This window comes from Periplaneta americana, chromosome 12 (assembly GCF_040183065.1).
Source record: "Periplaneta americana isolate PAMFEO1 chromosome 12, P.americana_PAMFEO1_priV1, whole genome shotgun sequence".
Lineage (NCBI taxonomy): Eukaryota > Metazoa > Arthropoda > Insecta > Blattodea > Blattidae > Periplaneta > Periplaneta americana.
In genome coordinates, this window is record NC_091128.1 from 177,619,141 (window position 1) to 177,643,193 (window position 24,053).

The 24,053-nt window shown below is 36.7% G+C and overlaps 1 protein-coding gene across 1 annotated transcript in view; it reads left to right on the forward strand.

The window, feature by feature from the left end:
- The window catches only part of LOC138711244 (T-box transcription factor TBX20-like), a 298,047-nt gene extending 278,078 nt beyond the window's left edge, over window positions 1-19,969 (forward strand). Inside the window, exons 5-6 of the mRNA XM_069842658.1 lie at window positions 4,663-4,739; window positions 16,496-19,969. Of these exons, the coding sequence (XP_069698759.1) occupies window positions 4,663-4,739; window positions 16,496-17,069 (651 nt within the window). The 3' untranslated portion in view covers window positions 17,070-19,969. The remainder of the gene's footprint in view (window positions 1-4,662; window positions 4,740-16,495) is intronic.
- The last annotated feature ends 4,084 nt before the right edge of the window (window positions 19,970-24,053 follow it).

Below are 24,053 nucleotides of genomic sequence, written 5' to 3' on the forward strand. Positions count from 1 at the left end.
CGTTCACGTGAAATATCTCGATAAGGAAGTTAGTCTGTATTTTAACCTGTAGGTGTCAGCATGTCACTGTCGGAACGTTTACTTTATATGGATGTGTGTACAGTGCTGCTACGAGAGTGCAGTTTGTGAATTACTATACTTCAGTGTTAGCATAATAGCATAGTTTGACTTTCAAACACGTGCAGGCTGAATGTGATGGTGGTATGAATTTAAATAAGAATAATATTTACTGACATGTATTTATAGTAATCAATCTATGCGAATGGGATTACAGTACTGGTATAGGCTATAGTGTATCAGTGTGTTGTGAATCAAAATATATCACTGAACACACGCTTTTGTAAATAACGGCATTGTGGTATGTATTCATTTTTAACAAACGCAAACAATGAACTCTGTTCAAGTAATTTTGAACAGTAAAGAACTGGGTAAACTGGCTTACGAGGAAAAATTGGAAATAAAAAGACTGGGCTTCATTATTATTATTGTTATTATTATTATTATTATTATTATTATTATTATTATTATTATTATTATTATTATTATTATTATTATTATTACATATGTTGTTTTGAATTTATATACGGCTTTTTCGGTAGTGAAATATTGGAATCATGACATTTCATATTAAGCTAATAGTACGATTTCAAACTCTCTTTGATTTTGGAACACAAAATTGTGAACACACACAATATTTTATCATGAGCCACCACTGAACACAAATACAAAATGGTCACAAAACGAGTGATCTACACCCCGTAAGCTGGTCTGGTCCAGTAGGCTGAGCGTGGAAGCAGAACTAAACAAACGCAGTCGTTGCTGGGCGATGCCACATTTCAGAACTCGAACGCAGTCTAATGACTCCAGAAGACACTGCCTGGGAGTGAGAGGTCACTTCACGCTCTGTTTCTGACCATTCTCAAGGTGGGAGGGAGCAGCGAGAAAAAATTAATCATCCTTGCTGGGAATGGCTACGAGGACCTTTCACTTCAGTGAATGACAGACAATTCGCCGTGCTGAGCGTGAGTCAACTTCATTTGAAGTCTGACCTTACAGGTTTACATGGTAGCCAATTAACAGGAGGGGTTCGGTCGGTCGGTTGATTTGTTGGTCGATTGGTTCAATGAATTTTTGTCACATTATTATCTATTTTTTTTATTTATTCTTTGCCTCGTGGCTTGGCTCTTTCTTTGACTGGATCGTCATATGGCTGGGTAGTTATGTGGTTGAATTTTTATTTCTTGTTTCAGTTGTCGATTTTTTTCTCTGTTTTTAAGTTTATTGTTTTGGTAGTTGTTTAGTCATTTATTGATTAGCTGGTCGATTGAATAGTTTGATTATTAATTTGTTAATTGGGTGGTTGAATGGTTTGGTGCTTGAGTTGTTGAATATTCTGTTTATTGTTAGTTGATTGTTTTGATGGTAGGTTAGTTATTTAGTTGAGTGGTTCGTTGGTTGATTTATTGGGTCGCTGGTTTAATGATTTGGTAATTAGTTTGTTGTTTGAGTGCTTCATTGATTTATTGTTTGAGTTGACCGTTTTCTTTATTGTTGGTTGCTTCATTGATGCGTTGGTTGGATGATTGATTCAATTAATTTTTGTCACATTATTATTTTTTGATTGATTCTTTGCCTCGTGGGTTGGCTCCTTCTTTGACTGGATCATTATTTGGCTAGGTAGTTACTGTATGTGGTTGAATTTTTGCTTTCTTGTTTCAGATGTTGATTGTTTTCTCTGTTTTTAAGTTTATTGTTTTGGTAGTTGTTTAGTCAATTATTGATTCGCTGGTCGATTGAATAGTTTGATTATTAATTTGTTAATTGGGTGGTTGAATTGTTTGGTGCTTGAGTTGTTGATTATTCTGTTTATTGTTAGTGATTGTTTTGATGGTAGGTTAGTTATTTAGTTGAGCGATACGTTGGTTGATTTTTTGGGTCGTTGGTTGAATGGTTTGGTAATTAGTTTGTTGTTTGAGTGCTTCATTGATTTGTTGTTTGAGTCGACTGTTTTCTTTATTGTTGGTTGCTTCATTGATTCGTTGGTTGGATGATTGTGTAGTTTGTTGATCAATTAATTGTTTCATTGTTTGATTGGGGTTCTTAGTTTATTTCGTTGATTGATGATATTGTTACTACTACTACTGTACTATGACATGCATAATAGAAAATTTCATGTTTAGATTTATAACATTTTTTTATAAAATATAGGCTACTTCATTACTATTATTATGTAAATGAACTAAATGCACCAGACGATAGAGGGTTAGTCGGTTTGGCAAAATAAAAATGGGCATGGCATAGTTGCGCCCCGATGAAATAGGTAGAGAAAAAGACATTACGGGAACTCAAGCCTCGTAATCAACGAACCTTATTGATTTCTTATTCGATTTAATATTCATTATCGATATCGTTAAAATGAACACCATGAAGTTGGCGGCACTTTATTAACTTTTTTCTACTGTTTATGCAGTGATTATCGATAACCTACCGTTAAAATGAACACCATGAAGTTGGTAGTACTTTATTAGCTGACATATTCAAATGAGTGAGTCGTTGCAATATGGGGCCTGAGCAATCTTGATGTTTTATTAGTGATTTTCACACAGTCTGTGGAGTATAGTGAGGTTAATTTAAAATGAATGTTAAGTTTAGTGCAAAGGGTAAAGAGTTAATAATTCACAATGGTTCTAAGTTTCGATTTGCGAAAACCTGTACCGTAGGGTTAAGATATTGGTGTACAAACAAAAAAATGCAGTTCTTTTGTTGTATGCGATCGATAAAAGAGCGTTATTTTAAATAGCAAAACTGATCAGATGCTACTTGATTTCAGTGCAGCTACCACTATAATATTTGTAAGTAATTTATTTATTTTATGACAATCACTTCGTGTGTACTATGCCCATCAGGGCGCAACTATGTCATGTCCATTTTGCTACCTCATTTCTTTGGGGCGCAATTATGCCATGTCCATTTTGCTACCTGATTTCTTTGGGGCGCAATTATGCCATATCCATTTTGCTACCTGATTTCTTTGGGGCGCAACTATGCCATATCCATTTTGCTACCTGATTTCTTTGGGGCGCAACTATGCCATGTCCATTTTGCTACCTGATTTCTTTGGGGCGCAATTATGCCATGTCCATTTTGCTACCTGATTTCTTTGGGGCGCAACTATGCCATATCCATTCTGCTACCTGATTTCTTCGGGGCGCAACTATGCCATGTCCATTCTGCTACCTGATTTCTTCGGGGCGCAACTATGCCATGTCCATTCTGCTACCTGATTTCTTCGGGGCGCAACTATGCCATGTCCATTCTGCTACCTGATTTCTTCGGGGCGCAACTATGCCATGTCCATTCTGCTACCTGATTTCTTCGGGGCGCAACTATGCCATGTCCATTCTGCTACCTGATTTCTTCGGGGCGCAACTATGCCATGTCCATTCTGCTACCTGATTTCTTCGGGGCGCAACTATGCCATGTCCATTCTGCTACCTGATTTCTTCGGGGCGCAACTATGCCATGTCCATTCTGCTACCTGATTTCTTCGGGGCGCAATTATGCCATGTCCATTCTGCTACCTGATTTCTTCGGGGCGCAACTATGCCATGTCCATTCTGCTACCTGATTTCTTCGGGGCGCAACTATGCCATGTCCATTCTGCTACCTGATTTCTTCGGGGCGCAACTATGCCATGTCCATTCTGCTACCTGATTTCTTCGGGGCGCAACTATGCCATGTCCATTCTGCTACCTGATTTCTTCGGGGCGCAACTATGCCATGTCCATTCTGCTACCTGATTTCTTCGGGGCGCAACTATGCCATGTCCATTCTGCTACCTGATTTCTTCGGGGCGCAACTATGCCATGCCTAGGCCTCCCAATTGACCGCGGGGTGCAATTATGCCATACCGATAAAAATATGTGACTTAAAGGAAATAATAATGAGAAAACGCCATTATGGAATTTCTTGTACCATCCTTATTGTGTCGGAAAAATACTAAACTTTAAAAGTTATTATCTCTCACACTTTTTGATAGATAGTTTATCATATTATTAAAATCATATCTTGAAAAACATAAAGTGTTCACAAAATATAAGTGGAAATCTCTTTACTCTATATTTTGTTGAAAATTTTAAGAAAATTGGTTATAAATTGCATCGTGCGAAACATTGTAAATACTAAAGGGCTACATAACACATGCGCAATGACATTTAAAAAGTCACTTCACGTCCTTAAAATGCGTATGAGTTTGAAAAAGAAAGCAATAAAAAAATTAAGAAACTAGAAAGTTTATAAAAATATTGATAAGCATAAATTAAAAAAACTGCATTTTTTTATTTGAGCAGAGACTAGGAGAAAGGTGAAAAATATATAAGGTTGGAGAATGCTGGGTTTGTAGTGGGCAGGGAACTATGAAAGAAATTAATTTCACCACCGTCTTTCCTTACACACATTCCGTTTTACACAGAGAATAGCGCAGACGCTTGATATGTTTGACCTGAAATGTAAATGCATGATCCCAGCGAGTTGTACAGCCTGGCTGTATTGCTAATGTCTTGTCGCCATAACAACCTTCCTTTCTTTTAATGCAGAACAAGGGGATGTCAGCGTGGTGCATTTGTTACTTCACAGTCGTCACTGTTTTGCTTTCTCTTGCAGATCACGAAGCTGAAAATCGACAGCAATCCGTTCGCGAAAGGATTCCGGGACTCGTCCAGACTCACCGAGTTCGAAAGGTAAACATCGAGTTCCTTCATCTATGTCTCATACATTTTTGTGGATCACCAACAGCAATTCTACGGTGTTTGTATAAAGTGAGATGTCATAAAAATGAGCTTTGAGATAAATGAAAATTAAACTTCGAGTCCTTATTGCAAATAACTTTCTACACAAATAAAACACATCAAATGCTGGTATTATTTAATTTTTACACACCAACTTGTAGAATTTCCATAATCGTACCTATTTTTAAGAAGGGGGACAAGACTAACTGTAGTAACTTTCGACGAATATCACTTTTGTTGACGTCGTATTAATTTTGTCGAATATCCTTTTGAGAAGATTAACTCCATATGTAGATGAAATTATTGGGGATCATCATAGTGGTTTTATGCGTAACAGATCGACTATTGATCAGATTTTTTGTATTAGACAGATATTGGAGAAAAAATGGGAGTATAAGAGTACAGTGCATCAGTTATTCATAGATTTCAAAAAGGCATATGACTCGGTTAAGTGAGAAGTTTTATATGATATTCTTATTGAATTTGTTATTCCCAAGAAACTAGTTCGATTTAGTGAAACTTACAGCAGAGTCATTATAAGTCAGTTTCTATCTGATGCTTTTCCAATTCACTGCGGGCTAAAGCAGGGAGATGCATTTTCACCTCTACTTTTAAAGAAACTTTTTGATTGCAAGGAAGAAACGCATAAGGGCAAGAAATATGTGGCAGAATGGTAGAAATGAAGAAGTGGAGAGAAGGGATATAGGCCTATCTTGTGTTTTATGGGAGGATCGAGATGCTGGGGGATTCGGAAGACGTAGCCACATGCGAAAGAATCGAATATATATATATATATATATATATATATATATATATATATATATATATATATATATATATATATATATATTCATTCATTCATTCAGCTTTCTGCCCATGGGCAGATCTTTCACTGCAAACCCAGCTTTCTCCGATGTTTCCTATTTTCTGCCTTCCTTTTATTCTCCATACATAGTGCTTTGTGTGGAGTGTGGCATTGTATGAAGAAGATACCTGGACATTACGACGAAGTGAAGAGAAACGACTAGAAGCATTTGAAATGTGGATATGGAGAAGAATGGAGCGTGTGAAATGGACAGACAGAATAAGAAATGAAGCTGTGTTGGAAAGAGTGGGTGAAGAAAGATGTTGAAACTGATCAGGAAGAGAAAAAGGAATTGGTTAGGTCACTGGCTGAGAAAAAACTGCCTATTGAAGGATGCACTGAAAGGAATGGCGAACGGGAGAAGAGTTCGGGGCAGAAGAAGATATCAGATGAATGACGACATTAAGATATATGGATCATATGAGGAGACTAAGACATACAGCAGAGTCCGTATAGGTCAGTTTCTATCTGATGCTTTTCCAATTCACTGTGGGCTAAAGCTGGGAGATGCACTATCACCTTTACTTTTTAACTTCGCTCTAGAATATGCCATTAGGAAAGTTCAGGATAACAGGCAGGGTTTGGAATTGAACGGGTTACATCAGCTTCTTGTCTATGCAGATGACGTGAATATGTTAGGAGAAAATACACAAACGATTAGGGAAAACACGGGAATTTTACTGGAAGCAAGTAAAGAGATAGGTTTGGAAGTAAATCCCGAAAAGACTAAGTATATGATTATGTCTCGTGACCACAATATTGTACGAAATGGAAATATAAAAATTGGAGATTTATCCTTCGAAGAGGTGGAAAAATTCAAATACCTTGGAGCAACAGTAACAAATATAAATGACACTCGGGAGGAAATTAAACACAGAATAAATATGGGAAATGCGTGTTATTATTCGGTTGAGAAGCTCTTATCATCCAGTCTGCTGTCCAAAAATCTGAAAGTTAGAATTTGTAAAACAGTTATATTACCTGTTCTTCTGTATGACTGTAAAACTTGGACTCTCACTTTGAGAGAGGAACATATGTTCAGGGTGTTTGAGAATAAGGTGCTTAGGAAAATATTTGGGGCTAAGCGGGATGAAGCTACAGGAGAATGGAGAAAGTTACACAACACAGAACTGCACGCATTGTATTCTTCACCTAACATAATTAGGAACTTAAAATCCAGACGTTTGAGATGGGCAGGGCATGTAGCACGTATGGGTGAATCCAGAAATGCATATAGATTGTTTGTTGGGAGACCGGAGGGAAAAAGACCTTTAGGGAGGCCGAGACGTAGATGGGAGGATAATATTAAAATGGATTGGAGGGAGGTGGGGTGTGATGATAGACACTGGATTAATCTTGCACAGGATAGGGACCAATGGCGGCTTATGTGAGGGCGGCAATGAACCTTCGGGTTCCTTAAAAGCCATTTGTAAGTAAGTATGAGGAGACAAAGAGGAAGGCAGAAAATAGAAAAGATTGGAGAAAGCTGTGTTTGCAATGAAAGACCTACCATTTGGGAGAACACTATGTGTGTCTATATATAACCATTGTCTGTGAGGCTTATTAGTGAGTGACTGGATTTCATCAAGACGTTCAGGTTTTTCTTGCAAGAGGGTGAATTAAATTAATTTAGCCATTTGCAAAATCCAAAGAGCAAGAAACACATTTTGCGCCACATGTTTTCCCCTTTTTTTTTTTTTATCTGAAAACGAATACAGAAGTAACCTTCGGAACGTTGTGAAACCCGAACTGCAGTCAACAGTAGCGGACATCCAGACTTGCGTGGCCCTGCGTGACGCACTTCTTGCCGGAAGGAAGCAGAAGAACGCCGGAGTATTGGACGAATATCAACAAATGTATCTCCTGCTCTGATAAACATCGACTCGTTTGTTCATGTCGCTAGAAGGCCTCGCAACTCAGATGTTCAGGAAGGAGGTGCGTTTACTTTATCGGACTCCATATTTATCTGTCACAGACAATTAGCATCACGAAATCTTCCCTACGGGATTGTTAAAGCAACAAAAACTCACAGTTATATTTTTATATTTAGAAATTACATGTAACTTCACGTGTCAGAAACGATGAAAAGTCATGTAGTACTTTTTAGCTGCTACTACAAATAAACAGGTAGTTATAGTGTATCCAGAATATAGGGCAGGAGTTGTGCATATAAACTGCAGCGTGTTTGGATGGAAGAAATAATAATAATAATAATAATAATAATAATAATAATAATAATAATAATAATAATAATAATAATAATAATAATAATAATAATAATATTTAACTGTGGGCTAAAGCAAGGAGATGCACTATCACATTTACTTTTTAACTTTGCTCAAGAGTATGCCATTAGGAAAGTCCAGGATAACAGAGAGGGTTTGGAATTGAACGGGTTACATCAGCTGCTTGTCTATGCGGATGACGTGAATATGTTAGGAGAAAATCCGCAAACGATTAGGGAAAACACGAGAATTTTACTGGAAGCAAGTAAAGGGATAGATTTGTAAGTAAATCGCGAAAAGATTAAGTATATGATTATGTCTCGTGACCGGAATATTGTACGAAATGGAAATATAAAAATTGGAGATTTATCTTTTGAAGAGGTAGACAAGTTCAAATATCTTGGAGCAACAGTAACAAATATAAATGATACTCGAGAGGAAATTAACGTAGAATAAATATGGGAAATGCCTGTTATTATTCGGTTGAGAAGCTTTTATCATCCAGTCTGCTGTCAAAAAATCTGAAAGTTAGAATTTATAAAACAGTTATATTACCAGTTGTTCTGTATGGTTGTAAAACTTGGCCTCTCACTTTGAGAGAGGAACATAGGTTAAGGGTGTTTGAGAATAAGGTGCTTAGGAAAATATTTGGGGCTAAAAGGGATGAAGTTATAGGAGAATGGAGAAAGTTACACAACACAGAACTGCACGCATTGTATTCTTCACTTGACATAATTAGGAACCTTAAATCCAGACGTTTGAGATGGGTAGGTCATGTAGCACGTATTGACGAATCCAGAAATGCATATATAGTGATAGCTGGAGGCCGGAGGGAAAAAGACCTTTAGGGAGGCCGAGACGCACATGGGAGGATAATATTAAAATGGATTTGAGGGAGGTGGGATATGATGATAGAGACTGGATTAATCTTGCTCAGGATAGGGACCAATGGCTTATGTGAGGGCGGCAATGAACCTCCGCGTTTCTTAAAAGCTATTTGTAAGTAAGTAAGTAAGTATTATTATTATTATTATTATTATTATTATTATTATTATTATTATTATTATTATTATTACTATTATATCACGTTTGATTTAGTTTAAATAATTTCATGTCTTTTTGTCGAAGAACTTCTATTAACAGCTATTAACATTCATAAGAACTGAATCGTCTATCTACACACAATTATCTTGAATAATCCACCATTTCTCTCCCCCTTTGTTTTGAAGGATGCGTGTGTTGGTTCCTGGAGCACGGAAAATTAATAATTATGAAATATTCCACACTTCAGGAGGGAGTTACAGACAGAAAATCTATTAAAATTTACCGAGATTTAAAAACCCTTCTTAATACGCAGCACGGTTAGAAAACAGTAAGAAAAGACTTCATATTACATTAAAAGATGACGTCACCAACACGACAGGAACCCATTAACAATTCTGATATTCTCGTTAAGCGCAGACGATGAAGTAGAGACCTGCGGGGATCACACCGTGACAAGTGAAAGGCTCAACCCTCTAATTTAGTTGCGTGGCAACACCAACTTTAATCCTGGAAATCAATAACAATTTATTTGTATTAGCCAGTAAATGCAACCAGGAATTACCAGCATTTGGTGACGTTTTAAAGTCAAACATTTCTGTGCACTCACATACACGGCTTCAAACCAGGATACTCTTGCGAAAGTCAAATCATATCCTTAATACAAGATGAAGTTGATGGGGGGGGGGGGGGAAGAATAGATGGAATTGTGATCGATTTCGCTAAAGCAGTCATTGTGGGAATTTAAATAAACAATGTATCGTTTGTCAACTCCTTCAACAACTGAAAGTTCAAAAATCACAAATCACAAAAAACATAAGAATACAACACAAACACAAGAACACAAAAAAAAATACATCACACTAACATACGAAAACAAAAACACACACAAAATTGCAACCTAATTCAAGAAATTAAATTACATTGCATAAAGAACAAATAACACTCTACAAAATCATCTCAACACACAAACAACACAAACAAACAAATACAATCACAGAGGCGTATACAAACTCAAATGTAACGCCTGCAACAACTTCTACATAGGACAGACAGGCAGATCATTTCAAACACGTTACAAAGAACACATCACAGCCATAACAAAATTACAAAGCACCTCCACATATGCAGAACACATCACAAATGCTAACCACACCTACAGAGACATCAACACAGACATGGAAATACTGCACATCCAACCAAAAAGCCAGAAACTCAACACACTAGAACAATATGAAATATACAGACACACGAAAACACACCCCAACGAAATTCTCAACACACAACTCAACTTCAAAACACACACACTCTTTGACTCTACACTATACCACACGAACACACCCTCACAGGAAACAAAACAGTGGCGCCAAGACAAACAACGACCAGTTCTGAAGATGACCCATAAATAGGTCGAAGCATGTAAACGAGGTACGTTGAAATTTAACACAGGAAAGTCTTACCATACATATTCCAAACTGAAAGTTGTTTGTTTGCGATACAAAATTGCAAAATGTTTCAGTGTGTTTTTTTTCTAGGTATAGTACACATGAATTTAACGTCGCCATAAGAAACCTATGTATAAAAACAATGAAGAAAATGATCTGTGGGCCATGTTTAGAAATTAGCAGGTTTTGACAATTTGTAATACAAGAGAACATCAGGCTTTGACTCGGATGCAATTTTTCATTAAAAGGGGAAGAATAAGTGTCATGACGTTGACACGGATTACTTTCTTGCAAGAATGTTCCTTGTAATCAATCTTGAGACCCCTAAAAGTGGTATTAAGAATGTAATATCTGATCTTTGCATGTTTTAAATATTCCCTTTCACAAGAATAAACATTTCCATTCCATGCACAATAAAGTTTATAAAACTGAAGCATTCCCTAGAACAACAGCTTAATGTACGTTACGCAGTTTTTTCGTTTCCTGTATAAATTATGGTTTATTTAACGACGCTCGCAACTGCAGAGGTTATATCAGCGTCGCCGGTGTGCGGAATTTTGTCCCGCAGGAGTTCTTTTACATGCCAGTAAATCTACTGACATGAACCTGTCGCATTTAAACACACTAAAATGCCATCGACCTGGACCGGGATAGAACCCGCAACCTCGAGCATAGAATGCCAGCGCTATACCAACTACGCTACCGAGGCCGACTTTCCTGTATATATTGAATCCTTGTAACACATCTCTCTCCTGTCAAAATATTACAGTGAAACTTCCCAATAGCGGACACCGCCGGGGAAAAATTAAATGTCCGTTATTGAGAAGTGTCCGCTATTTAGAAAATCGTTAGTATGTATACAGTACATTAAAATTTCTCATACGTATTCAACACTATATTTTACAGTACAGTACAGAAGACAGTGAGATTGTTTACAGTATTCATCCAGAGAGAAATCATACCAGTAAATGTTTGGTAAATGAAATAAACATCGGTCACTGTATCACTTCACCTCACACAAAGAAATCTAGAATTGCATTCTCAGTGTATGATTTTAAAATAACATCCTTGTTTTCCAAAATTTCACTAACCTGAGTTTTTCCCACATTAAACTTTGTGGCCAGCTCACGAACACTTAATTTCTCCTTCTCACTATGCTTTACAATATCCACTTTCTCTTTTAGTGACAAACGTTTACGTTTTTGTGACATTTTTAATGTGACTGTACTTCCGAACACTCAAACTAAGAAAGTACGGACTGCTCACGTGCAGTATCACAACTAACAACTGTGCTGCTTACCTTCAATAAAGGACAAGAACGTTCAAATGCACGATAATGATTTTTGCAAAGAATTCCGTTTAATTTACAACCGTCTTTTTTTTTTCTTGCACGCTATCCGTTATTTGTAAGTTTTAATTGTTGTTAGAGATACATTTCAGTGTCCGCGTCCATTGTTGAGAATGTCCGCTATTTGGAAGAAATTTATCATAAAGGCCAATGTTATTTTGCAGGGGAATTTTAAAATGTCCGCTATTGGGAAGTGTCCGTTAAGGGAATTTTCACTGTATTTCCCTTCCACAAACACATCGCCACCCAGAAACATTTGAATGTCGCTCTTCGCAGTGCTGTTACACCAAATCTAAAATGTTAAATGCTTTGTATCTCAGACTGAAGATCTTGTAGTTAAGTTATTGTCCCAGAGAAGGCGTCAATTGTATTGTGTTGAAACTGCCTTCCATCATTGCATTGTTTTTGCTGTTCATTTGTCATTTCTACAGTGTGATATCAAATTTCTGTTAGCCTCAGATTTGAAAACCGTGGATATACAAGTAGTAGTTAGTGCTTTAGATTTTGAATGCGATACAGTCGTGTTCAATTGTTTCTCCTTGCACAAGATCTTCCTTTCCCTGCCGATTCTAATCTAGCTCAACGCAAACCTTGTACTTGTCTCTGCAACATCTTGTTTCCGTTCACCATAAGGAGCATGATCTTCAGTTCGTTGTCGTGGAAATGGCAGGGGGTACGGGGGTGGTTGTGGCACATTACACCACTGTGATTCAATACCCCTGTTAATTTATTTGTGAGCGCGCGATTGTCTCCCCCACCCCTTTCTTTCTCCAACCCCTTCCTTTTGTCTCTGCGAAGTAACTTCTCCCTGATTAATTTCCTTTGTTTTCGACGGTAGAGCGTGACTCGTGTTTTCTTATTATCTTCCTTATCTGTTGCCATCAGCTTTCTGCACATCTCGGTTAATACATTCTGTCCGTCGATTCATTTAAAATTAAAATTAAATTTTAATTTCAGTAACATCATTTCCTGGCACCTTATTACTCGGAAGATAACAGAACAAAAGATATTGTGCCATCCCACTTTAAGAAGGAAGTCAGCGAGATCACAATAAAAGCTTTCGAATTAACATTCGCGGTGCGGTGTGGGAAGGCACAACTTACTTCAAAAGCTCAAACAATAGACGGTCGTTCAACCTTCGAGAAACTTACGAGCTAATTTATTAGCCATGTAATCTGTCCGTCTTGTTTGAGATATTTCAAATTTCAGAGGAATCCAACTGATAAACAAAACGGCTCCAATGTATTTTACAAAAATTTATATTACTATGGTAACAGAAAAGCAGACTTCACACAGAAGAATTTCGATGTTTTCAGCTTGTACCAGTTTCTCAAACCCCAGAGATTCTATTTACAGAGTTACACCTCCCTAGATATACAGCAGGGTCCGCCAGATAGTTTGTATTTCGTTGTGTGATTAAAAAAATATACGAAGATGACACATGCTTTCTCATTATACGTTTTACAAGTTGGGCTAAAGCAAGGAGATGCACTATCACCTTTACTTTTTAACTTTGCTCTACAGTATGCCATTAGGAAAGTCCAGGATAACAGAGAGGGTTTGGAATTGAACGGGTTACATCAGCTGCTTGTCTATGCGGATAACGTGAATATGTTAGGAGAAAATCCACAAACGATTAGGGAAAACACGGGAATTTTACTGGAAGCAAGTGAAGGGATAGGTTTGGAAGTGAATCCAGAAAAAACAAAGTATATGATTATGTCTCGTGACGAGAATATTGTACGAAATGAAACTATAAAAATTGGAAATTTATCCTTTGAAGAGGTGGAAAAATTCAAATATCTTGGAGCAAAAGTAACAAATATAAATGACACTCGGGAGGAAATTAAACACAGAGTAAATATAGGAAATGCCTGTTATTATTCGGTTGAGAAGGTTTTATCATTCAGTCTGCTGTCAAAAAATCTGAAAGTTAGAATTTATAAAACAGTTATATTACCGGTTGTTCTTTATGGTTGTGAAACTTGGACTCTCACTTTGAGAGAGGAACATAGGTTAAGAGTGTTTGAGAATAAGGTGCTTAGAAAAATATTTGGGGCTAAAAGAGATGAAGTTACAGGAGAATGGAGAAAGTTACACAACCCAGAACTGCACGCATTGTATTCTTCACCTGACATAATTAGGAACATTAAATCCAGACGTTTGAGATGGGCAGGACATGTAGCACGTATGGGCGAATCCAGATATGCATATAGAGTGTTAGTTGGGAGGCCGGAAGGAAAAAGACCTTTGGGGAGGCCGAGACGTAGATGGGAAAATAATATTAAAATGGATTTGAGGGAGGTGGGATATGATGATAGAGATTGGATTAATCTTGCTCAGGATAGAGACCGATGGCGGACTATGTGAGGACGGCAATGAACCTCCGGGTTCCTTATAAGCCAGTAAGTAAGTAAGTAAGTAAGTAAGTAAGTAAGTAAGTAAGTATTACTGTAAAATGAAGCGCCTTTTTAACAAAACTCAACAAACACCATTTTCTAAGTTTCACAGAAAACGTTTCTTTCTTCTATAAGCAATTCAAAGTTCTTTATTATAAAAACGCAAAAAAAGGCATTATTTTTCTCTTAGACATGCATTGGTTGATTGAAAGAGCAACAAATTATGAATTGTCTTTATTTAGAAAAAACGTAAAAAATTCAAGATTTTTGAAAACTTATTATAAGGCCACTCATTTCAATTAACGATGAAATAGCAGCTATAACAGCTACCTTGGAACGCAATCCTCGAAAATCTTTGCTAGGAAGCTCTGAAGGATGTGCAAGGCAAGCAACGAAAGTCCTCAAATCGAAGTCCTGCAGCCCAACAATCACAGCCCTTAGACTATAACAAAAGACTGCACTTCTGTATCTGGATGTTACAAAATGTTAATACCAGGGAATATACGACGATGCTGTGAATATCCCACCATTGCTCAATCTCTGTAACTAATAAGTGGTTCCCAAAGTGTTGTTCGCAACTCCCGGGGGTCGTGTAAGAAGCAACGGAGGTAGTGAGATGACTTTGAATATAAAAGGAAAACCTTACTGACATACATTTATTTTGTGTTCAGAAACATAAACATGAACAATGTTAAATATAAAAATATAAAATTTCATTAGTTATAAAATGAAACATAATTATTCCGATAAATGTGCCTGGTTTTCAAATCTGGACTCTGCATTTGACACACACACAATTACATCATCTTTAAGTTAACGGAAATGTCTGTCTTTTGTTTTAATAGTAGCCCGAGACAAGAAAATTGAGCAATCTAATGGCCAGTTTGTCCAAGTAATGTTTAATTTTGCTTAACGAATGTTAAATTAACAGTCTGTTTATTTTTAACGCTTTGTTGATGTATTTTCCATTTGTTCAACATAATTTTGTTTAAGACTAACCAACACTTAACTATAACGTCTGTTAACACTATTTTAACTACTCAACAGCAGTTGGTAATGATTCTACACATGTAAGACAATTTTTGATTGGCTAAAATTAATCTTTAAATTCTATATTATAGAGTGAGTCATGAAACTTCCATAAAATGACAACCTGTTATAGTAGGCCACGCTCCATAAACAAACAGTTGACAAATGAAAGTTGTAGGTGACGTGCTGAATAATAATTACAAAGTAAGGTTATATTTCCTCATTGCTATTATGGATACGAAATACGAAAGAAATAAAATAACACTGATGTATTTAAATAGTCCAAAGTATTTTTTTAAATGTTATATTACCAGTCATATGCTAAACATTCCCTATAGAGAGACAAAATATTAATTTCGCAACTTCTGTTCGAACAGCTGTGGAGACATCGGCCATATTTAACTAACTGTTAAACGAGTTAACTGCCTGAAATCCTACATTTAAAATTAACAAACTGTTAACAATCTGTTAAACCAAACTGGTGTTGAAAACATACAATTTTATTAATTAACAAACTGTTTAGAGTTTAACAGTCGTTAAATTTTCCAACAATACTTGGAAAAACAGGCCATAAGTATAATACCACATTTTAAGGAATATTATTGGTTTAATTTTCATTTTTCTTTACTAGCACAGCGTTCAATTGGCGCAATTTTCCTGCAGATGACGCACTACAGGGTGTCCTACAAGTCCCGTATCACAGGCGATACCATAAGAATTTTAGTATGCGGAGTTGTCTCGAAGAGAATTTTCGTGATCGGTGGATAGGACGCAGAGGATCCAGAGAATGGTCTCTAAGATCGCCAGACTTACACCCCCTTGGCTCTGCCTTATTGGGCTAACTGAAGTAAAAGGTGTACGAAGTGGAGATTCGTGATCTGCAACATCTACGAACACGTATCGAGAAAAAGTATCGTGCAATTAATTGCTTCTTATTTAAGATAGATTCAATAATCAATACTTTTTGAATGCAACCCAAATGTTATATTTAACTACTATCCTATGACATCATAACCTAAGATAAATAAATTATATCACTGACACCACAAATCAATATTTTATTATATTAAACCACTTAAGTAAACGATTATATTCAAAGTGCAACAACGTCACTACTCAAAATTAATAAATGTAAAGGAAATCAATGCAAAAATAGTAATAAATATTCAGGCGAATAACCCTGATACGTTACACCGCATTCTCAATAGCATGAAGTTTCGCCTCGAGAAATGTTATGAACTTCGAGACGCTCATACCGAGCATAGACTATATTATAATTTACCCTATGATGCGGGACTTGTCGAACACCCTGTATAATGATAGACTATGGATATTTTAACCTGTGCTTGTCTGCAGGGAAACCATGGAGTCCATGCTGGCCGAGCAGCACTACCTGCGGTCTCCACTTCGACCCTTCAGCGAGCTGGACACGCACAACAACAACCTCACCCTGGAGGAGAAGGCCCTGCTGGCAGCGCGCTCCCAGTTGTTCCTGAGGGCCGCCGCGGCAGCTGCGGGCCCTTACGGACCCCTCATGGGGCCCATGTGTTCTCTGTACGGCGCCGCCGCCGGACCCGGGCCTGGGGGCGGAGGCGGAGGCGGTAGCGGCGTGCCGCCCGGCGTGCTTTGGAGCCAGTGGGCGTGCTTGGGCCCCTCCTTGCTCGCGGCCCACCATCAGCACACCCAGCACCTCGTGGCCGCCGCTGCCGCCTCCAGCAACGCCGTGGCCACGGCCTCGCACCAGGGACCGCCCCCAGCGCTGCCCCGGCCGCTGTATCCCCCGCAGCTCACGGGCGGACTTTCACAACACCGGTTTTCGCCCTACGGACCTCCGACGAGCACCCTCAGACGGACAGTGTCGCCAGTGTCCTCTCCGGACAGCCTGCAGGACACGTCAGAGATCTCCTCGCATAGCCCCACCCTCACATAGTTCCTCTGAAGAGCAGAACGCCTTCTCGAACTCTATGAACAGCGGGATTCCGCTGGGAGGCGAAGGAACGTTCAATATTGCGCCTCCACGTTCGCAAGTCCTCGAGACTGTGCTTCGTGAAGTGACATATCAGACAAGAAGTGCCACAAAAATTTGTAGTATGCGATGTTGTCGCAGGCATTGCGGACTTTTTCGCTGGCAGGTGCCATAATGCCAATGTCGCTTTAATTGTGATAGTTGCACAACAGACAGTATTTTGTAAAACTCGCTTCCTAAGTGCATCAGAGACCAGAGTTCGGTGAAGTGGACTTTTCAGTGGGATATTTCTTATTTGAAGCCAAGCTTGGGTCCAGAGCCCAACGGCTCGCCACCACTGTGTGACGTACGGGGACTTCCTCGAGCTCACAGTCGTAATGGAACATCTTTCCATTATACTGTTGGAACTTAATTTCTGGATGCTTCCTTCAACCAGAAGGGAAAAAGAGAGTTACTTCTGGTAGCCAAGCTGCTCGATTTACTAGATCGAGGAATTCCTTGTATGCACAGGTGAAGATTGACCAGGAAAACAACGGGGGCGCTCAACTCACCATTTGTTTACTTTACGGTCCGCGACAACTGAATATTTATCTTCGCACTGTTGTATCACCGACTAGAGATTATAAAGAATGGACACTGAGCGGATGTGCCTGTGTTTTGTTTCTCTGTGCGCCAGCGTTTAGTTCTACTTGCAAGCACTAGAGGTTAGTGTAATCGAGCATAGGCTAAGATAATAATTGAGAATAGAGTTGGGACACAGGATCCAAACATCGCCTACTTTATTGGATAATCCAGTAACGCTTTGCTTCAAATAAATTCAAGTTAACGATTTTTCCTTATTTCTCAGTGACGAACTAGTTGTAATAATACATTTTTATATTTCAGATATAATAATAGTACATTATGCAACGAGCCTATAATGATAGTCATTAAGAAGCGAGTATGGATGTTTATGAAACGAGCGCAAGCGAGTTTCATTATTTTCATACGAGCTTCTTAATTACCATTATAGGCGAGTTTCATACGACTTTTTATGCTCGACCATATTTCTAACTTGAAATTATTCAGATGTATACATTTTATTTGTATCTGACAAGATCGGAAGTGACCTTGTTCTAGGTCGTGAGTTGTGAGATGTGCGCAGACGCGAAAGTATTGATTTTTTTTCCAAGGAACAATAATGTCATTGACCTTGTGTAATCCCGTTAAACTTGGTATAACCTTGATTATTGAATTCGACATTGAAAAACGAGATGACAAATTGAATTTATTTACAATTAACGCTAATTATTATAGTGACAGAACATAACCTTCTGCGACAGTATTGGATTTCCAGCCTCCGTGACTTTTCGCTAATTCTCTTTCGATTGCATATCCGAGAATAATCGATACTTGCGGTTTTATAACGGTACAAACTGACTTGTCATTGGCTGAACACCTGTAAGCTGAGTTGTCATTGGCTGAAAACACCTGTACTTTAATGAGTATGTTTACTTTAATGACATGCATTAAAGGACTGGTACCAGGTGTATAATTACTACATTTCGGCATGGTCGAGCATAAATTATATTATAAAATAATATAATACATTATAAAATTAAGTGTCAAATTCCTTTAATATTTCTATATAATATAGGTATATGGTTTTACTTCTCAAGAGTTTTGTTTTTCAATTTTCAGCGCTATCAAATCATTACATATTTTAATTGCTGTTGGGGTCAACGTCTCAACTCTCCTTATAAAGGAACTCTAGAGTCCAGACATTACAGTTAATGACGGATTTATTATTTTATGGATCCAATTTATTTTATTTGAGTATATAATGTACCTAGATGTATTAATTATATGTGTTATATTTCCACTGTGTCGACTGCTAGCTGGTGTGATGTCAGCGCCAACTGTAGGGAGAAAGCAGAATCTGACGCTCTAGCTGGTTGAAGGTAATTGAAATCAGTCCGGCTACATCAAAGGTACCGACTCGAAGTGTCCATTGTTTATAATCCCTATTCAGTTAGACAACATTAACATACTGGTTACGATGGTGACGACAACCCCATCACGATCTATAAACTGATTATGCTTTTGTTTCTAAGTTCTTTCCATTTCCGCCACAAACACAGGGTGCCCCTGAAATTGGTCATACGACGCTCCACAAGTTCCTAGGCTACCTACAGAGGACAGCTGTCGAGAAAATTAGCCGAAAAATTAAAAGAATGTGTCATGTCGTGAAATGACTTTCAGGGGATATAAAAATTACTCTAACTTACATGAAATGAAAATGTTTTTTGGACGTTAGGTGCAGTGCGTGTTCTGTGTATTATATATAAAATTGGATAGCATTTAGATGTGATTCAACAAACAGTATTATTTTTCACTCATCTCGTGATATCTCATTGCTAAGCTTGGTGCAAAATTTTGACTCGGACAGGTGTATTTTGAATACTGCTGCAAATCTAATGGACATATAATACACTCTATGTGCTGTGCCGTAGGAATCCCCTTTCCCCCCAAACTAGTTACATTTTTTTTCTGTAAAACAAAAAAAATAGTTGTTTTATCTGTAACATTCTTGTTGTTTATATAAAAAAGGAAAAAAATTCCAATTGTATAAAGTGTTGTAAATGCATTATTTATATTCAATAAGGTATATGAGAAAATGGAGCATTATTGCATCATCTGCATAGATGTCCAGTCTGTAAATTTCATAGATTTTTATTATTGTTTCTACATTTTCTCAGTAATCGTATTTCGAAAGTATGAGTGGGTTTAGAGGAACATTTTGTGGTGAAGAACAGGACCTCGCCACGAGAAATATGTTTCATTTGAAAGTTTAAAATAAATTAAAATTTATTTGGAATCTGTGTACTTTAATAACCTGTACATCATACCAACTCCTTCAGACACGAATCCCAATTCACTGACAACTCCTAATTTTACGATATAGAATGTGTTTGATTTTATAGAATCAGAGAAAACCTGTGATCCTGAAATAGATCTATGAAACAGTCCAATGAATGACGGCATTCCAACGAACTTTTGCACGGTTTGTATTACAATCACAGTGAACATAGCACAAGAAAAGATTGAATAACGCTATATCAACTACGATGATACCTAGCGTTGCATCGACCGGTGATACCTAAATGAAGTCGTGGATTCAAAACTGGATTAAATCCAAATGGCGAGTGACGAGAAAAATGACAGAAACGGATAAAATAAATCTGACGTCCTTAGATCCGTTTGAAAAAAACATATGCAGACACCAAGTCAAGCCTTAGGAGAGTCTATTAAATAAATTTACACAGTTATACAGGGTGTAACCGATATAAGGGGCCAAAAAATACCGGTGGTAGAGCATAAATAACTGAAGAAAAGAGTAAAATATTGTTTTTCTGTAATTGTGATGGTTTTTTTAATCTGTTTTGTGACTAACTTTTTTGGAAAAGATAATAGTGTCATTATTTAGGCTACTTTGCTCGGTATGTACTCTGTTGTGATATTGGTTTGTGTTGGGTGTTAGGTCAATGGCAATAACATTTACGTTTAGTTGAAATGTAAACAAATAATGAAACTTCTGTCAATTTAAAAAACATGGTATTTTACAAATTAAAAACAGAATTATGAGATAAAATAATTTATATTTCACTAGAAATTCTGTTCAGTAGATAGACTGTACTGCCTATTTAATTTTGGCAGTTGATCTCCTTTACACCCTGTATATAGGCTGGAAAAGGATAAATTAAAACGTGAATAAAGCAAGTTAAAATCTTACAAAAAGGACTTAGGATACTTTGGAATCCACCTTTTTAAGTGGTAGGCCTATTTGGTGACAAAACAAGCCCAAACATTCGACGAGGAATTATTCCAATGGCTGGGGAAAATTTCGGAAAAAGAATTCAATCACGAAATCTGCTTAAAAACATTCGAACTTACATCCGAACATAACCTCTGACCCCTCCTAAGCCATTATTATTATTATTATTATTATTATTATTATTATCATTATCATTATCATTATCATTATCATTATCATTATCATTATTATTATTATTATTATTATTATTATTATTATTATTATTATTATTATTTAGTTTTCATTTTCTCTGTTGAAGATTGGAAAAAGCTGGACAGAAAATATAGGGTGAACAGTAAGTAATGTCCTTAATTTCAGGGGGTTATTCTTTGAGGTAGTTCAAACAAAATAGTTTAATAGAATTTTGCTCGCTTTTGCTTCCTTTTCGAGATAAAAATTGTTTCATATGAAACATTTCACAGGGTGTTTAGGAAAGTCATTGATTTAAATACATATGAATTATCTAGAATTTCAGTAAGTCAATTAATATTTTATTGTATTAGAGTACTTTATTTCTTCTAATCTTTATATGTTTTCTTCTAATCGTGTACAGTAATAGTCAATTAAATCCCATTCGTGTTACACTCGCAGATTTATCGATAAAATCAAAACCTCTAGTGAGATTACTGTTGAATAATTTTACTTAGGATGTATATTATACGATTATACAGCTCTGCTATAGAATTCGCCTTATTTTCAGTATCTCAACAATAGATTTCCCACAACAACCTCTACTGTTGAAAATGCGTGGGATAATAGGCTACATAAATAATTTACGTCTCTGATCTTCAGCGAGTAACAAAAATGGAACTCATTATGAGCTTATGGTCAATAAGTACGCCATTGGTTGAAGATTTTATACGTTACTTTCATTGATGTCCAGCATTTACTGGTATCTAATCCTCGTACATTCCAAGTTGTCAAATTCTTACCAACAATCCGCAATGACTGAAATAGCTACTACTTTACTCCAACATGAACAAAACCGCTGATTGCCTTGATATTGTTACTTGCGTTTTGCGCATTGAAACTCAAAGAAATGAAGATGGATATGTTCGAGGAAAGGCATTTGGCATAAAATCCATTCAGAGGGAAGTTTTTTAAAAAGAGAAATTTGTGACAAGGTTACACTTCATTGTGTTATTACGTTACTTTCAATGTTACATTTTTCGTGGAGCATGTTTCACTATTATGGAAAATATCTGGTATTCTGCCTGGAAAATAAATCTCAAAAATCTTTATTTAAGGGGAGAGGATGGTATTTTTTTAACCTTTTTCCTATTTGGTGTAAAATATTAATTTTTTGTATGTAAAGAGCTCATAGCTGTGGCAACTCAACCAAATAAAAATATTTTGAAAAAAATTATTTGGGGGCTCAAATTTGAAAAAAAATATACTCAATGCAGGATTGTACTAAAACCGATATATCTAAACCGTTTTTAAAGATAGATTAAAACAATTTTTTGCAATGTATTTGCAAAAGCATGTTCTACAAACTGTCTGTAACAGAATTTTGATATTAGTCCCCACGTTTGTAAAATAAACAATTAAAAATGTAATAACAATTTTCTGATTTCCTTTCTTGCAAACAAACGGACGTATTTTTTAAATGAAATCAATTACCAAAATTCGGTTACAGAGAATAGTTTCCTAATAATCTAAAGAATGTGTTTTCTAAATTTCATGCATGTATCTTTAATAGTTCAGAAATTAAATCCAATTTCTGTCTGGCAATGTAGCAAAAACATGAAGTTACTGGAAACCGATAAAAGCGGGCATGTGATATAAAAATCCATAGTGCAGGAAGTTTAAAAATGACGTCTCAACAATCGATAAGGGCACAAATACCCACGAAATGTTATGCAATGCATTCCATACATATCAAAGTGTATTTTAAAGAAAAAAATTTGAATATTTAATTTACCAGAATCAACAATAAAAGTGGGCGAGTGATTTAAAAATCCATAGAGCAGGAACTTTAAAAATGGCGACTCAACATCCGATAAGGGCACAAATACCCACAAAATGTTATGCTATGCATTCCACACATATCACAGAGTATTTTAAATATATATTTTTTTTAGTTTACTCATTTTTCACCAAAAAATACCATCCTATCCCCTTAAACTTTAATGAACCTAGTCTGCAGCATTTTCTGCACAAGACACTGGTATACAATATAAGTTGCAACACCCTGTATTGTAATACGGACAATCATCAGCGCGTCGGATGTGGTCTTGCTGCTGACGCAAATTCTTCAAGATAGGCTGAACATTTCCTTTACCAGCTACGAAATTTGTATATAATATTATGATGCCGATGTAGCTATAAGACATAACCGAAAGAAAGTAGATTAGAAACTAAGAAAAATAAAATTTAAGGTTCAATGCAATAGTCCGAATATGCAGATCACTTCTTACACCAATTATATAACTCAGGTCATTCACGATGGAACAAGTTGTTTCATTCCAGAGGTGTGCGAGAAGAAATTGTTAGTAGAAATAGCAAATAGACCTTAAGAGGTCATTTCGGAAGTCAACAAGCTAGGACTACAAAAACTAGAAAATAAACTAAATCGCTGGCAAAAGTGAAAAAACCTCGTAAGTTCTGAGAACCAAAATTTTTAGGTATGTAATGAAACTGTACTGTGTTAAATTTGCTTGGATTTGCCCATACGTGCTACATGCCCTGCCCATCTCAAACGTCTGGATTTAATGTTCCTAATTATGTCAGGTGAAGAATACAATGCGTGCAGTTCTGTGTTGTGTAACTTTCTCCATTCTCCTGTAACTTCATCCCTCTTAGCCCTAAATATTTTCCTAAGAACCTTATTCTCAAACACTCTTAATCTCTGTCCTCTCTCAAAGTGAGAGTCCAAGTTTCACAACCATATAGAACAACCGGTAATATAACTGTTTTATAAATTCTAACTTTCAGATTTTTTGGCAGCAAACTGGTTGACAAAAGCTTCTCAACCGAGGTAAAAGGGAGATAAGCCATAAAAACGAGTTTTGAGATAAATGCATATTAAACTTCTGACCCTTATTGCAAATAACTTTCTACACAAATAAAACACATCAAACGCTAGTATTCTT